This window comes from Alligator sinensis, unplaced genomic scaffold (assembly GCF_000455745.1).
Source record: "Alligator sinensis unplaced genomic scaffold, ASM45574v1 scaffold334_1, whole genome shotgun sequence".
NCBI classification, from domain to species: Eukaryota; Metazoa; Chordata; order Crocodylia; family Alligatoridae; genus Alligator; species Alligator sinensis.
In genome coordinates, this window is record NW_005842572.1 from 914,234 (window position 1) to 930,823 (window position 16,590).

The window sequence follows — 16,590 nt, forward strand, 5'->3', positions numbered from 1 at the left end:
ACGCTTTACAACCTCAGATTTCCTATTTCCCCCCACAAAGACAAATTGTGTCTTGTTCTACATCAGTTAGATCTCCTGCACACACACACGCTTACTTTACAACCTCAAGTTTCCTATTTCCCAACCCCCTCCCCCAGAAAAGCCAAATTTTGTCTTGTTCTACATCAGGATGCCAGGTGCCTGTTTGCGAGTTACAAGCTAAAATGCTAATGACAGAATAATTTGAAGCTAACGAGACGACTCATGTAGTGAAGAGCATCATATGCAATATGTCAAACGTATAGGGTCAGGTAAGCCATGGAAAACGATGACACCCTTCTTTGTAAATAGCCGTGCGTTTCACCGACGTTTTCCTTTAAACCGTTCCCAACTGCTGGATGTTTCTTTTGCTAAACTTGCATTTAGATGCTTTATCCTTTGGTATTATTGCACTGAAAGATGAAGCCCCACCTTGCTTAACATGTAAATCCCAAACCAGTTAGATTTCTTATGGTATGAATGTTACTATTTGCAGCTTCCCCATAAATAATCAAGAATTGATTACAGTCCATAATTTACACGGTTAATAAAAAACAGACGTCTTAAAACTTTGCTAGAAAAGGGCTGACCATGTGACACTTGAAGTATGGATGGACAAATTTATCCAGAGTTAGTCTACGTCAGGGGTGAGCAACATCTGGCCTGCGGGCCAGACTGGGTCCGCGGCAGACTCCGTTTTTCCAGCAGCCCCTGCCTGCGTCGCTGCAGCCGGTTTCCCAGCAGCGCTGGCACTGGGCAGGGAGCCGCACTGGGGCTGGGATCTTGCGGTGCTGACAGCATGGGCCAGACCCGAGGCAGAGCTGCAAGATCCCAGCCCCGGCCCCGGAGCAGCTCCCTGCCCAGCTGCACACCCTGCCAGCGCCGCTGGAGCCGGTCTCCATGGAAACCCCAGCCCGGCATCACTGCTGCTGGGGTCTCCATGGAAACTGGCTGCAGCAATGCAGGCAGGGGGATGCTGGGAAATGGAGTCTGCTGCAGGTCCAATCCGGCCTGCGGGCCAGGCTTTGCCCACCCCTGGTCTACGTCCACCATCTTATGCATGCTGAAGTATGAAATGATTATAAAAACATACAAATCTCACTGCAGCATTTGAGGTTGCAACGCTGTTCTACCATTGTGATCTACTCCAGTCCTGCTGTTGCTTAGCCTAGTAATCAGAGTTATAAAGCATTAATGAAAAAATAGCTCTTGTAAAAAAAAAAGTCATACAAGTTAATGTTTGATAGGAAAGAACCTGGTCTTTGTACCTCTAGTAAAAAGCAAAAAGGCACCAAGTCTTAAAAATTACTTAAATAGCAAATGCAACTTGGCCAGCCAAGTTACCATGTAGACTTTGACACCATCAGTCTTGTTATGTAGTCGACACACCGCATTGAAACTAGTCTTGGTCAATTAATATGACCGGCAAAAAAAGAAAAAGAAAACACACTTTTTAACAAGAAGAAAAACACAAATAGCCGCAGTATTTCAGCCAAGGTCACTTCAGTTTAGCCTTAGATCTTCATTCACACTTTGTCAATTAACAATAGGATCAAGCTGAAGTTTTGGGATGCGGGTTTTAGACTGGTCAATCCGACATTAAAAAAAAACTACTTGCCATGTCATCATTTTGACTGCCAGCTCATACACCAATAGTAAAATACATTCAGAGTCCACGTATCTGAAGCGTCTGATTTGAACTTCATTTATCCTATTGTTCTATTTTACAAGGAGTAAATGGATTCCAGCCACCTCACATCTGCTTCCTACTTGGAATAAATATTTCTTAGGGGGGTTTTTTGTTTTGTTTTTGGGGGGGTTTGTTTTTTGTTTTTTTGTTTTGTTTTTGTTTTTTTTTTTTTTTACAGTTAAGAACATCACAATCAGATAAAGCTCACGAAGGTTAACACTCCTGTAATCACAGCGCTCTCCCTGGATGCAGCAGCTGGGCGTTGCGGAGGCGCAGCACTGAGCACACTAGCATACAAGCCCCTGTCTCATGCGGATGATCTGAAGCAACGCGGCTTGGACGTCTTCATCCATGTGACCCTGGAGTGGACACAAAAAAAACAAACCATTCAGGACTCTGGCAACAAAAGGCTCCTGCCCTCCCAAACCGAATATGCGATCTTTGCGTTGTAAGTCACCGCCGATGGGACGAGGAGTTGCCAAATGCAACCTACTGGCTTCTAGCTCTCTAGCACTGTTGTGAGCTTCCCATTTAGAAACCCCGTGCCTATTCAGAGGAGCTGCTATTCACCCTCCAAACATCCTAATGGTTTCCCGTAGTTTGACAGACCCAGTCACAGTGACCCATATAGATTTAAGCTGAATATGGGCCAGCAGTGTGCCCTTGTTGCCAAGAAGGCCGACAGCATCCTGGGCTGCATCGGTAGGAGCACTGCCAGCAGATGGAGGGCAGTGATTCTCCCCCTCTATTCAGCACTGGGGAGGCCACATCTGGAGTCCTGTGTCCAGCTGTGGGCCCCCCAGTGTAGAAAGGATGTGGACACATTGGAGAGAGTCCAGTGAAAATGGCTGGGGACTGGGGCACCTGACTGGTAAGGAGAGGCCGAGGGAACTGGGCTTATTGAGTGTGGAGAAGAGAAGACTGAGGGGATTAAATAGCAGCCTTCACCTCCCTGCAGGGGGGCTGCAAAGAGGATGGAGCGGGGCTGGTCTCAGTGGGGGCAGATGGCAGGACAAGGAGCAATGGGCTCAAGCTGCAGCAAGGGAAGTTGAGGTTGGATATTAGGAAAAACTCTCTCATTAGGAGCATAGCAAAGCACTGGAACAGGCTCCCCAGAGAGGTGGTGGAGTCTCCATCCTTGGAGGTGTTTAAGGTCCAGGCAGATAAAGCCTTGGCTGGGATGATGTAGTTGGGGCTGGTCCTGCTTGGAGCAGGGGGTTGCACTAGATGTGACCTCCTGCGGTCCCTTCCAAGCCAAATTTTCTACGATTCTATAATTTTATATTTGAGGGTCTGAAACTTCACACCTTATTAACCTTCTTAGCCAAATCCTATTAGTGTGCTCAGTGAGTACCCCCAGGGAAAGCATGCTTCTCTCTGCACAAACTCGCATTTCCCATTCAAGAAAAGTGAACGTTGGAAGTTTTCAAGTTAACTCCTTTCCAGAAATATTTGGGACGTGGCATATGTTAACACACTTCCATCATCATCGGAGACAACAATTTCAAACTGGGTCACCCTTGTATATTATATCAAGCTGCCTCCAAAAAGTGAAAAGCAGATTAAGACGACACTAAATTTAAACCTGCTGCGTTGCTGTTTTGCTTCTCACTTTCCTTTTGGTGATAAAAGGGGGGGTGTTGTCTTGTCTGTAATTTTTTAAATGGCGGACTGAAGCCTCTAATGCGAGGCATTAATCATTGTGTAGACAGGCTTTTAAATAGAGAATTCTTTGGGGGCAGGGGTGGGGAAAAGGGCTGGACTCAAACGTGTCAGACCAGCTCACACACCTGCACAGCACTGAGAAGATGGGTCCGATAAACTGCAATCACCTCTTGGTGCTGTCTTTTAGCATCCTGTAGATAGAAGACGGAGAGGGCAACAGAAGAGACAAATGAGTCGCGCACATTTCCAACGTCCCTTCTTCGCATAACTGGCCTGGCTTTGCTGGCGTCACCGTGGGTTAATTTGAAATTTCAAGATTAGTGTTCCCAATGGCTGCGCTCCCCTCCCCCTGCCATTAACGGAATGACAGAGGCTTACACCTTTGCTTTCATCTTGACAAAGTGTTTTGCCTGGAACCGAGCCTAATCGGAAAAAGATGTGCTGATTCAGTATCGAGTCCAGGTGCTGGCTCTGTGTGGGAGCCCCAAGCTCATTTCCTCACTGTAAGCATCAATCCTGCCACTGAGAACCTGGCCCAGTTCTGTGCAGATTTATGCAGGCGAGTCACACGGGTGACAAGAGTGATTTTTCCCACGAGCGGTTCCACAAAACAAGCAGGACGACCGACATGGGGGGAAAAAAAAAAAAAAAAAGAGGTTCACCTGGGCATTTGCTACAATGAATAGCCCCACTCCAGTTCCACTCTTCACAGAGGTAAGCAACACGCTCAAAAGTATTTGCAGGTGCGAGACGTTAGATCAGCAAATCCCTGGGGCAGGAACTACCTCTGGGTGTTTCAGAAAGCACCGTGGGCAACTGTTTGTCAGGAATTACTGCAGCGGTGGCATTATTTTTGGAGGATACTAACGGGAGGACGTGGTAAGAGCAAAGGGTCTCTGCCTCGATTAATCATTTTTCCCCATCCGCTTCCCCTGGACACGCTCTCTGAAAGACACTGCAAATTCCACATGGGGACAAGGGAGCAAATGCAAGGGGTCTCTTCCAAGACAGTCATTCACAGAGAAAGCGGAGTTCAAACAATGCTGTTCTTTTCCTTCGGACGGGGCAGTCAGCCTTTTACTGACACGGGCCAGAGCGGCTCAGGGATGCTCCACAGGCCGGATCCGGCCTCATACCGTGTCCCAGAGCTCTGTGCATGCTCACAGCCTGCTTCCTTAGCCCCGAGCTGCAGGAATCGGGCCCGTGCTACCTCTAGTCGGCTCCTGCGTGCCCAGATCAGGCCGCGAGGCACACCTGTGTAGCATGCTATCCGACCCACGAAGCTCCCTACGGGCCCCAAAATTCGGCTGCAGGGAAGCAAGAGTTGGTACCGCCAAAATTTCAGGACAGAGGTCGAGTCCCCCTGCCTCAGGAGAACCAAAACTTCTTGCCCATACCCACGACCACACACACACACGTTGCACCGCGTACGACCAAAGCCGCGCCTGGCTAGCGGACTCCAGAGCTATGTTTCACGTGACTTACAGCCAGCTGCTGCTGCAGGGTTTTCACTTGGTGCTGGAGCATCTCAACCTGCTGGTTCTGCCTCTTTGAAGAAACTCCGCTGGTGTACGTGAGCTGAGACAGGCCGTTCAGAGCCTGCTTCAGCCGCTCCACATCATTTAGCAGCTCCGTTATCTTGAAAAGAAGCCACGAATATTAGTTTTCAGGGTCACGAAAAGGCTAACACCAGCAGGTGGAGGTATCATTTGACTTTTAAAGGCAACCCATACTAGGTTTACCACGAGAAAGCAATCTAGATGCTTTGAATACAAGTCACGTGCTTCTGTTGCTTTGCTCTCTGCTTCCCAAGATGGGGAAAACCTTAAAATCTGAACCACAGAGGTTAAACTTCAGCAGTTCAGAGCCTAGGGCTGCTCAGGCCCAGATTTCCAAGGGACATCAGCCCCTAAGTCCCACGGCAGGTGCAGGAGCAGGAGCGCTCATAAGGGGGCAACCCGTAGGGAAATTTGCCTCTTAAAGCATGTACCGAACCATGTTCCAGGGAGGAGAGCGCAGAGTACACGTTTAACTGCAGCTCTAGGCACCCGTGAGAGATGCAACCTCCATTTGTCTGGAGAGCATGAACTGATGCTGAAAGATACTGGCAGGTGAAGTTAGTACCATGCTCTTCCATCCTAACCTGATCTTTAACACAGCTTTCCACTTTATAACGCATTTTTTAAAGAGGGTCAGACATTGCACATCAGCTGCCAGTATCTTTTGGCGACCGGCAGGCGGCAGTGCCAGAATGTCAAGGCCATGCCCAAAAGGAACCAGAAGTCATGAAACAAGTGCAATTTTACCAGATTAAAGAAATGCTGGGGAAAGGTACCTGATGCTTCTCCAGTGTGAATATGGCACCAAACTGACTCTGAAAACTTGGAAGTGGTTGACTAGGTCTCTGTTACGAATCATTGTAAGTTAAGCACAATTTTAAAGCGTTTGAGAAATTAGACAGGACTCGAAATGACTTATAAGGAGAGGCTGAGGAAACTGGGCTTACGTAGTCTAGAAAAGAGAAGTAGGAGAGGCTGTCTAGACAAGCGTGGACGTGCGCTACGTGGTGCCACAAACCCATCTGTGGCATCACACTGCACATGCAGGCATTCCCCGCACTACTACCTTGCAGCACAGGAGGGGTTGACCCCAGGAGATCCCGGGGTCAAAAAAAAACACATGCCAAAGAAAGTAGGATGGCACACGTGGCGGCAGTGCGTGCCACCCAAAACCGGCGCCTGGCTGGTCGGAGCCATGCTCCGGCTGCATGGCTGCAACCCCAGGAGGCCTCCCAGGACCTCAGGTAAGCACAGTTGCTGGTCCCAGCCTCCCCTACCCCAGCCAGGGTAACCTGCTGTGCACCAGAGCATGTGTGGCATGGGTGTTCCTCAGGGACAAGCAGGAGCGGGACAAGGTGTGCCGCTGATACTTATCCCTGGGAAACTATATGTCTGTGTTCATCTGGATGCACCCAGGGGGGATTGAATAGCAGCCTTCACCTCCCTGCAGGGGGGCTGCAAAGAGGATGGAGCTGGGCTGGTCTCAGTGGGGGCAGGTGACAGGACAAGGAGCAATGGGCTCAAGCTGCAGCAAGGGAGGTTGAGGTTGGATATTAGGAAAAACTCTCACTAGCAGGGTGGTGAAGCACTGGAACGGGTTATGCAGACAGGTGGTGCAGTCTCCATCCTTGGAGGTGGTTAAGACGCAGCTGGACAAAGCCTTGGCTGGATGATGTAGTTGAGTCTGGTCCTGCTTGGAGCAGGGGGTTGCACTAGATGTGACCTCCTGAGCTCCCTTCCCACACTAATTTTCTACGATCCTATGAAATACCCAGTCCAAAGTCCCCAGCTTTGCAAATATGGTCCAAATGTAGATGCCCAAAGCATGCGTTTTGGTACTTGGGTAGCTGCATTTGAACATCTGGCCTGCATGCTCTAGACAAAGCCCGTCAGATTTCCATCCAGTACTTCACCCCTCCTGCCTACCTTGTTATCCTTTGCTTCCACTTGCTTTGAAGACTCCTGTATTCTCTTCTGCAAGTCAATAATGGTCGTCAAAGACTTATCGCATCTCTCTTTCTGGTCTTTGATTTCTTGCTCTATGCTGGAACTCCGGGATTGAAGCAATTCTTTTTCATCTTTCAAAGACAGCTCACTCTTCTTGGCTTGCAAGGCTTCTTCGCATGCTTCCTCATATTTCTTAGTCAGGCTGGCCAAGTTCTCAGTCACGTTGGCAATCTGGGTCTCTAGAGCACTTCTCATGGATTTATACTCCGACATATCAACTACTTCTTTGCTCTCCAGGTCCGTTAAGGCTTGCTTAGCACTCTGGATCTCCAACCGGAGTTTCAAGAGTTCCTCGCTTTTTCCTTGGTTCTCCCCCTCCTTTTCTTTCAAAGTCATTTTGATTGCTAAGATTTCTCGCTCCAACGCTTCCTTCACCTGCACGTGGTCTGCCAAAGGTATCGAGGAATTCTTTAGATCTGCTAACTCCTGCTGCAGTTCGGCTACTTTTTGCACCTCTCTGTCATAACTTGCCTTCTTTCTACCGAGGTCTTCTTTCAGATCCTCAACTGCGCGGCCCAGACTCTCCTTCAAGCCTTCAAACTCCTTCACTGGAACATACTGGCCCTGTAGACGACTTTGCATGGCACGGGCTTCCGAGATCTGCTTCAGGCTCTCCTCTTGCAGCTTGTCCTTCTCCTGCTTTACATCGGTGTATTTTTGCAGCAAGTCTCTCAGCTGCTTGCTCAGCTCTTCCATTTTAGCGGTGAACATTTTTTCCATTTCATGGGATTTCTCAGCCAGAACATAGTTCTGTTGCAGGTCATTTTGTATGGACAAAAACCTACTCCTTAGCTTTTCATTCTCCTCTTTACACCTCTGGGTCTCCTCCTCACGTTCTTGGCGCTTCTGCGTCTGGTCTAGCAACTGCTCTTTTAGCTCTTTCACCACAGCTTCAAAGTTTCGCTCTTTCTCCTCAAAATAGGAGAGCGGAGCATATTTGGACTTGATGCATTCTTGGATTGTGTCGAGCTCTCTCTTCTGGGCTTCAATTTCTGCATGCAACTGTAAGATCTCCTCTTGGCCTCTCTTATACTTAGCCATCAGCTCAGCGTTGCTTTCCTGAAGCTTGAGCAGGCTTTTGTTCAAGCCCGACACCTGACACTCGTGATCTTTTCCACTGATGTACTCTGTCTGGATTTGGGTTTGCAGGAGCTTCATCTTGTTTCTCAAAGTTCCATTCTCTTCATTGACTCTCACGAATTCTTGCTTTATCTCTTCGGTTTTTCCCTTGAGATCTGACAGGTCCTTGTTCGTCTTTTCCAACGTGCTGTTCAGGATTGTTTTAATCTCTTCATGTGTTGCGACTGGTACGTACTGATCCCTCATGGCATCTTTCAGAGCGGTATTTTCCGATGCCAGCTTGCACGCTTTTGCTCGCTCGCTGTCACATTTGTGAACAGCCTCGGCAAGCTGCCTCTTCACTTCAGCCAGGCTGGATTTCAAGGCTGCTGTTTCTTTCTCGTGTTGTTCTGGGGACAGGTACACAGCCTGGAAGTGACTTACGTTCTGACTTAAGCTGGTCTTTTCTGCCAGCAACTTCTCTGCTTCTGCTTTGTTCTCGCTGTACTTTTGCGTGACTTCAGAAAGTTTCTTGGTCAGATCACCCACGGTCACTTCGTTGGCTCTCTTCACCTCTTCCATCAGTTTTAATGGCACGTATTGGCTTTTAATCTCTGTTTTTAGTGCTTGTAGTTGCTGCTTCAGCAGCTTGTTGTCCACATGAACCCTCTCCATTTCCTTCTGCAGAGACTGGTTCTTTGACATCGCTTCGGAAACGGTCTTCCCAAGTTCCTCATTTTTTTGCTCAAGTCTGCGCCTCATTTGTTCGTGTTCCTCCGGCTTCACATGCTGAACCAATTTCACTTTCTGACTCTCAAGGTCTCTTTTTAAAAGCCAAAACTCTGCCTGCAGCTTTCCATTCTCTCCTTCCATCTCTGCCAACTTCTTCACCTTCTCGTTCACTTCGTTTGATAACGAACTCTTCATCGCCTCGAACTTCTCAGCAGGCACGGAGAGGGCTAGCTTCGCAGCCATGTCTTTGAGCTGCCCTTCGGCCTCCAGGACGTTCCTGGCTCTCTTCTCTCGCTCCATCTCAAACTTACCAAGCTCCTTCTGCAACCTCTTGTTTTCCTCCACCAGCCTCCCTTCATCTCGCCTGAACTCTGCAACCAGCAGCTCGTTCTGCTTGATCTGGTTCCTTAGCTTGCCTACTTCTGCGGAGGCTCCTTCATATTTTGCTTTCATGTCTTTCACCTGATCCTTCAGCTCTTCTACTAGCTTACTGTTCCCTGTAGCGGCTTCGTTAGTCAAGTGATCCTTCAGCACAAGGAAGTGGGTTTGCATTTGCTTGACTTTGCCTTCCGAGTCGAACATTCGCTTCTGCACGTCTTTCAGAGCATCCTCCAACTGCTTTATCTGCCCATCCGATTCCACTTTGGTTCTCTCATATTCCAGTGCCAAAGCTTTGCATTCAGCTGCCTTATGAGACAGCTCTCGCTGAAGTCTGCTCGTTTCTTCTTTTGCGGCACCATAGGCAGCTCTCAAGTTGTCGAGCTCTCGCCTTAGAATTTCGTTCTCAGATGTGAAGGATTGGTTGGGGGGAGAAAGCTCCAGTGGCCTCAGCATAGACCTCGTCTGCAAATTAATTGGCACAGAAAGAGACATATGCTTAAACTGCTTTGCTCATTTAAAAAAAAAAAAAAAAAAAAAAAAATCACACTGTTCCCTCTAATTGTCCATACAGCACTCCAAAACCCAACATCTTCACCCTCGTGAGCCCCACTTTTACAAAAGCAATTTATATTATAAGCAGGGCGGGGAAACCCACTAATGCAGATAATTTAAACCAGGAACCAAAAATACATCTTCCCCTCACCCCAATAAGATTTGCTAAGCATAGCTCCAGCATATGCACACTTTTTTGCTTTAGCTGATGACAATTAGTGGTTCAGTTCCTAAAGCAAGCTATTATTTTCTAACTGCTTATTAGTAAATTTTTAAATGCACACCAGCACTTATGAAAGGCATAAGAACAATCGCCTCGGAATAGGACAAATAAGTAACTGCATTTTGTACTTGGAAAGCTTAGTAACTAGGAGCAAAAAACTGTCATGTTTCCTTCCATTGTCCAGTCAAGGGACTCCTTGGAAGAAAAAAAAAAGGTACCTCTGTTTCTGCCCCCAGCGTGTCCAACCCTCTGAGGAGGCTGAAAAAGGTCCCAATTCAGTGCAAACTGTGATGGCAATTATGGGAATGAGAACACCTACACACCACTGTCAGCCAGGCCAAACAGAAGGCACTGAATAGAAACATTTAGCTCCTATCAGCCTAGCACACTTTGCTTACAGGTGACTTTACTTGGTACAGAGGCAGCAATTTATCATCCCTGCCCAGCTTGTGATGGGACGCTGCTGGCTGGGGCCATTCAGCTTTGCTACAATGCTGAAGTGAGTCTAACAATATCAACAGCAGTCATATTACAGGACAAGCCATGGTCTATCTATTCCAGTCCCCTGAGCACTACTTTGGCCTTCAGCAGAGCCAATGCTAATTGTCTATTTAAAAATGGAATTATGATCGTTCCCTAAATTAATCTGTTGGGCTGAAAAATTACTAAGTAGAAATGAAGCATGCATTTATCCAGCAATGCAGGTCTCCTTGGAGCCACCACTCCAAACTATGCTCTGAAAATATAAAAAGGGCATATTTCAAGTATATGGGAAATGTTCTTGCACATGTCATCTCAGGGCTGATCACGCTTCTTTGAAGGACCAGAGAAGACGCCCCATCGGATGTTGCTATCAGCCAGTATGAACCCCAGCAGCTGCTGCACATCAGCTTCCACACGGCTCTTGACAAAACGGGACCCTGACCCACTAGCAAGGAGACAAAGACAACTGGGGATCTGGTTCTGTTGTATCCTTCGTCTGCCCGCGCAACCATTGAGATTCTAACATCTTCTTCCACGTGCTCCACGGTTGAGGACTTGTAGATCCATGGCTGGGAGCTGGGCAGGCTTATGATAGTGGCAACCTGTATTTGCCATGCCACAGCACCATCAAAGGATATATGTGGCTTTTCAGGAGGGAAACCATTGCCATCTGTGGTCCTCACCACATCCCGGTGGTGCTGTCGCTGCTTGCTCTGCAACTGGTTATTCGGCAGAGTTACCCCCACTGGTTTCACAGCTAACCTTCCCTGAAGGTCATCCCACCATCTGCCACCTGTGGACCATCTGACACACAGATGAGACAATCACGGAAGACAATCATCCTCAACTGCGAGGGATTGCCAAAGGATGAAGAATGAACCCCAGAAGAACTAGTTTTCCCTGGAATTTAATTTACAATAAATTAACTTCCACTTCGGCTCAATTTAACAAACCAGCTTTAGGAAAAAAAAAAGGCAACTGGTTGTACTTCAGTGGGATGGAACTGCCTCCTATCCTGGTATAAAGCTGGGGAAAAAAACAAACACTGCTCTTAAAACAGTAGGAGCCAAGGCTTAACGAGCTATGCCAGCACAGTTACTCTAGAGGGCATCAGCAGTCATAAAATTAATGCAGAGAAGTTGGAGTCTCGTAGCTCACTCCTGTATCCACAGTTCTGTATTACAACTGTGCCTGCTTCTAGCACTGCTCGTGCACCTAGGAATCTGCAGATGTGTCACAAATATTAGCCGACTAAATGTGTTAATAGGGTCTCAAAAAGCAAACGTTACCTGTGATTCTGCAGCAAATACTTGACCCTGTTTATGCAGCATATCTTCCTTCCCTAGTTCACCAAAAAGGAGGCAGGGAGGGAGAAGAAAAAAAAAAGGTACTTTATTAACTTAAAAATAGCCAAATAGGAGTAAGAAAGCTGAACTTCACCCTGGGGTAGAATTCTAGCCTGTTAATGGAGTTGCATCAGGGATTAGATTGACGCACGCAAGTGTTCAGCGTCAAAACAGCCGTTGAACTATTCTGAACACAACACCCATTGGAAGATATGAACCCTTGCAGCAAAGAAGGTAATCCACGTGGATCGGAGGCGAGAGAAAATCTGCTCACTGAACCAGTCTAAGAAATCACAATGATAACTGAACCCGTGTGAGCAAGGGGGTGGACGAGGTGACCTTGCGAGGTCCCTTCCAGCCCTACTTCCCTACAGTTCTACACCCATGACCAGTTTACACCCATTTATTCATGTTCCATTTAACTTAAATGGATTTCTCCCTACTGGTGTTTACCTGACTGATACCTATCCTCTCTCAGCCTTGTTTTGGTTCAGCTAAAGCAGCCACGTCTTTTCTCTTCCAGCATGATGGGGTCCCCTGATCATCCTAGCAGCCTCAGCTAAAGCAGCCACGTCTTTTCTCCTCCGGCATGATGGGGTCCCCTGATCATCCTAGCAGCCCTTCTCTGCCCCCATTCATCTGAATGAGCATTTCTTGAACGTGGCCAATGAGTTGTGTGGTCTTACTAATGCCATCATGCAAGCTACTAAAAAAATCCCTCTCTCTATTCAGAATATAGCTGCCATTTCCTTTCGGAGAACAACTGCTACATGAGACCATCTCTACTTGTGTGTAGGCATATGCATGGGCATGCGTTTCCCACCCCCCATCCTATCCCTCCATCTTATTACCATATTTACTGGAATCTAAGGCGACTATGAATTCAAAATGACCCCCAATAATTAGATACCATATACAGAAAACTTATAAATATGTTATAATTTACCATGCCTAGAATCTAATTATTGGAGGGCTTTCTTGAAATCCATCCCTTCCCATTGTAGCAATGGGGAAAGCAGCAGCAAGGAAGCATGTGGTGGTGGGGCTGGGAGTAGCTATGGCTCTGACTCTGACCCTGAGACAGGGCTAGAGCTGTAACCACAACAGCCGCTTCCCCACCCTTGAATCCAAGAGAGGTCCCCCCCATGCTGAATGTGGAAAAATAACCTTGTCTTGAATTCAAGTAAATATGGTAATTTTGTATATCCATCCAAGACAGGTACATGATCCATATAAAGCCTAAACCTGCAAGTAAAGCAGCATGACCCACTGGCTAAATGCAGCTACAGCTAAGACTACAAGACTGGAAGAAAAAAAGAAAGTAAACAGAAATAAAAAGCAACAGTTTCACTTGGATTTTCTGAGAGAGCGCGATCCACAAGGCCAGTTCTGAAACTAAAATATACTCACTGTTGCCAAAATTGCTTCCAGACCCCATGTAGTCACCCTGAAACAACGGGGAAAAAAAGATTGCTGTAATTTAGGTCAAAGTAAGATAAATATTCATTTCATTCTACTTGTCTCTAGACGATGAAATGTTGATACTCATTTCCAGATCCATTTTAAGCAGCGTGTAATGACTTCTGGGACGAGACATTTATGAGTTTGACTACAATTGCTTCAACATTTACTAATAGATGTCATTTCCTGTAATTCAATTCACATACCTCATAGTACTTAAGCTTAGATTTCAGAGTTTCAATAGTTCTTAGGCTCTCCTCCTGCTGGTTTTCCTTGGCTGTCAGAAGTCTCCTCAGCTCATCTTTCTGCAAACAAAATTCCAGGTTTAAGATCAGTTACTCGGCACTAGCTCAGCCCACAAGTATTCAAAACATGTTTTAAAAACCCAAAATGAAAATTCTGGAGAAACGTCCACCAGGGTTAACGATGAAAACCCCTCACTTCCCAATTCCATATGCTTCACTACCATACTAACATCTGTACATTTATGAAGCACGTGGAGATGGACATGGCAGAACAAAAAAACAAAAAACACTGATAGTAACAACACGCATTACAACTCTGATTTCCTGAAAGTCACTGCTCATTGTCTAGAGCAGAGGTCCCCAACCACCGGACCACGGCCCGAAGGACTGGCTACCAGGTTGTGGCTGTTGAGCTCTCTGCCCGCCCTGGGCTGCAGGCTCCCGCCTGCCTGCCCCAACTTGGACCCCCATCTGTAAGCCCGGGGGAGCTGTTTCTGCCACTGGCAGTCATGTGCAGGGTTCAAGCTGGGCGGTGGGGCAGCCCCGGAAGGGAGGTAGCTGGCTCCATGCGCCCCATCCTGCTCCCGCCACCATGGCCATGCCTAGCAAGGTGCTGCCTGCGCAGCAGGTAGCAGGGTCCACGCTGAGCTGGACAGGACCCCCCAGTCTCGCCTGCGGCTGGGAGCAGGGGGATGCGGGCGGGGAAATGCCCGGGGCAGAGGGTGAGGAGGTGGCTCTGCTGCTTGCTCCTAGGGAAGGCAGGAGCCCCTTCTTGCTGGGCAGCCCCAGACCTGCCCGGGGCCCGTGGCTGCAGTGCCCCAACCCAATCTGCTCCTCACAACCCCTCCCTGCCGCCACGTAAAAGTTAAATTTCAATATGTATAGAAACCATCTCATTTACCCGGTCCACCAAAATTCTTTGAGTGACTTTGCCGGTCCGCAGTATAAAAAAAGGTTGGGAACCACTGGTCTAGATGCTGTTTACTAAGGTATTCTTGTTCAGCAATGATTTGGTGTGCTTTAAAGCAGTGGGGAACAACCTTTTTGGCAGGCATGCCATAAATTAGCCCTCCACACCTCCCCAAGTCCCAAACTGATCCCTTTCCCTTACCCGAGCTGCTCTTCTGCTTTCTGCTCCCTGCCCTGTGCTCCCCATCTCATCTGCTCTGCTTTCTGATCCCTACCCCATCTGCCACTGCACTACCTGTCCCCTCCTCAATCTGCTGCATAACACATGCAGAGGCTGCCTATGGCACTTGTGGCACCCATGCTACAGCTTGACCACCCCTGCTTTAAGTAACCATGCCCTGGGGAATAGGCCAAATGCGGCTATGCAATTTGTCCACTATTACACAGGAAATATGCAGCATCAAGGATTTAACAAGGATTTTTAATTGTTGTCTGAACGATTAAAACAGTGAATGAAAGGAAACTAGTATTTTTCTTAAACCTACAATATTTAGTATCACCAAGGACAGGGAGTGACATTCGCTTACCTCATTTTCAAGATCATCAGCAACCATTTGCTCCTGTAAGGCAGACAAGAGACCATGTTTCAATTGTAAGTTCAAACACGTTTCAATTATAAGTCTGCAAGTGGTTTGCAAGCAGGTGACAATGTGATTACCACCTTCCAGTTCAGAATTAAACCCCCTACCAATTTGTCCCTTCTATCATCCACCTTCCTAGAAATACCCCAGAACCAATCAATCAATGTTATTAGCAAGCAACAGTCACATATAAAAATACAAGATACCATTAATATAAAACAACCCTACCCATAGCTATGCATGAGGTTAGAATTTGTTCCTAAAGCTATAACAGTAACCACGACAGAGTCTAGAGAGCTTTGACTGGGAAGTGTTAACAGCTACCATAAAATGCCATTAGTCAGATTGGTTTTGAGCAGTAGGAACGCCTGCTATGCAAGATGTATCACTCCTAGGCTTAACCTCAGCCCCAAAGAGCTGAGCCAGTGCGAGAACACAAACAAACCACTGGGAAGCAACAAAAAGCAGGAACCAATCGTTGGTGTCACACATTGGTCTCAGGCTGCAGCAAGGGAAGCTGAGGTTGGATATTAGAAAAAACCTCTCTCACGAGGAGGATGGTGAAGCACTGGAACAGGTTACCCAGAGAGGTGGTGGAGTCTCCATCCTTGGAGGTGTTTAAGACCAGGCTAGACAAAGCCTTTGCTGGGATGATGTAGCTGGGGCTGGTCCTGCTTGGAGCAGGGGGTAGGAGTAGATGGGACTTCCTGAGGTCCCTTCCCACCCTCATTTTCTATGGTTCTAAGAATCTACATTATCATCTTGATAAATGACACATTGGGTGTGTCTACATGTGCACATTTAATGTGCATTAGCCCAATTTAAGGCACCTTAAGGGCACGCATCTCCACATGTACACCCTTAATGTGCCTTAAAATGGCAATTTTAGGCTATTCGAGCCTAAATTTGATACCTGCATAAAGCAGGTATGAAATTTTTGCGTGAATAGCTAAGTCGCATTGGCGAACACATAGACACGCTAACACGCATTAACGCAGTACATGTCCACCAACTTGGGACTAACTTTAGTCCCAAGTCAGTCTGCACACCCGTGTTAATGCACCTTAGCACGTGCACATGTAGACGCACGCCTAAATCACCTTAATGCACATTAAGCTAGTGTGCATTATGTTTAGGTGCACATAAAAACACATGTAGACACACCCAGTAAGCTGAGTAAGTACAAAGAGTATTGAAAAATCCTTGAAAACACCAGAGTGACAGTCCTTTGCATGAAGCATTCTCCTCCTCCGGAAAGGGATGCATTTGTTACTCTGATCTTGCTTGACGAACAAAGTCCAGAGCTGTATTTTTTTTCCTTTAATTAAAGTCATTCAGTTTACAGATGGTTATCAAAGCAGAGGACCCTCTAACAGAACACCCAATTTACTAAAAGTAACAACCTGCCAATACATTTTTGCTTCTTTTACAAGTGAAAATGCTGACAATTTGCAGTGCACATCTCTAGGCAAAGACACCCTTTTCTGAGGTTTATGCAGAACCTGGTCTTGTGAAGTCTGGGGATGATTATGGCTTTTCAATGAGACTACACAGATGCTATTTTTACCTCATTCAGCTGTAGCTGAAGTCCATTGATTCTGTCTAGTAGCATTCGCTGT

At 47.1% G+C, this 16,590-nt stretch overlaps 1 protein-coding gene across 1 annotated transcript in view; it reads right to left on the reverse strand.

The window, feature by feature from the left end:
- Positions 1-358: 358 nt before the first annotated feature.
- Positions 359-16,590, reverse strand: part of UACA (uveal autoantigen with coiled-coil domains and ankyrin repeats) — a 57,497-nt gene continuing 41,265 nt past the window's right edge. Inside the window, exons 10-18 of the mRNA XM_025214196.1 lie at positions 16,539-16,586; positions 14,918-14,950; positions 13,383-13,481; positions 13,126-13,162; positions 11,659-11,711; positions 6,859-9,573; positions 4,859-5,011; positions 3,499-3,564; positions 359-2,067 (exon numbers count right to left, since the gene is read on the reverse strand). Of these exons, the coding sequence (XP_025069981.1) occupies positions 1,996-2,067; positions 3,499-3,564; positions 4,859-5,011; positions 6,859-9,573; positions 11,659-11,711; positions 13,126-13,162; positions 13,383-13,481; positions 14,918-14,950; positions 16,539-16,586 (3,276 nt within the window). The 3' untranslated portion in view covers positions 359-1,995. The remainder of the gene's footprint in view (positions 2,068-3,498; positions 3,565-4,858; positions 5,012-6,858; positions 9,574-11,658; positions 11,712-13,125; positions 13,163-13,382; positions 13,482-14,917; positions 14,951-16,538; positions 16,587-16,590) is intronic.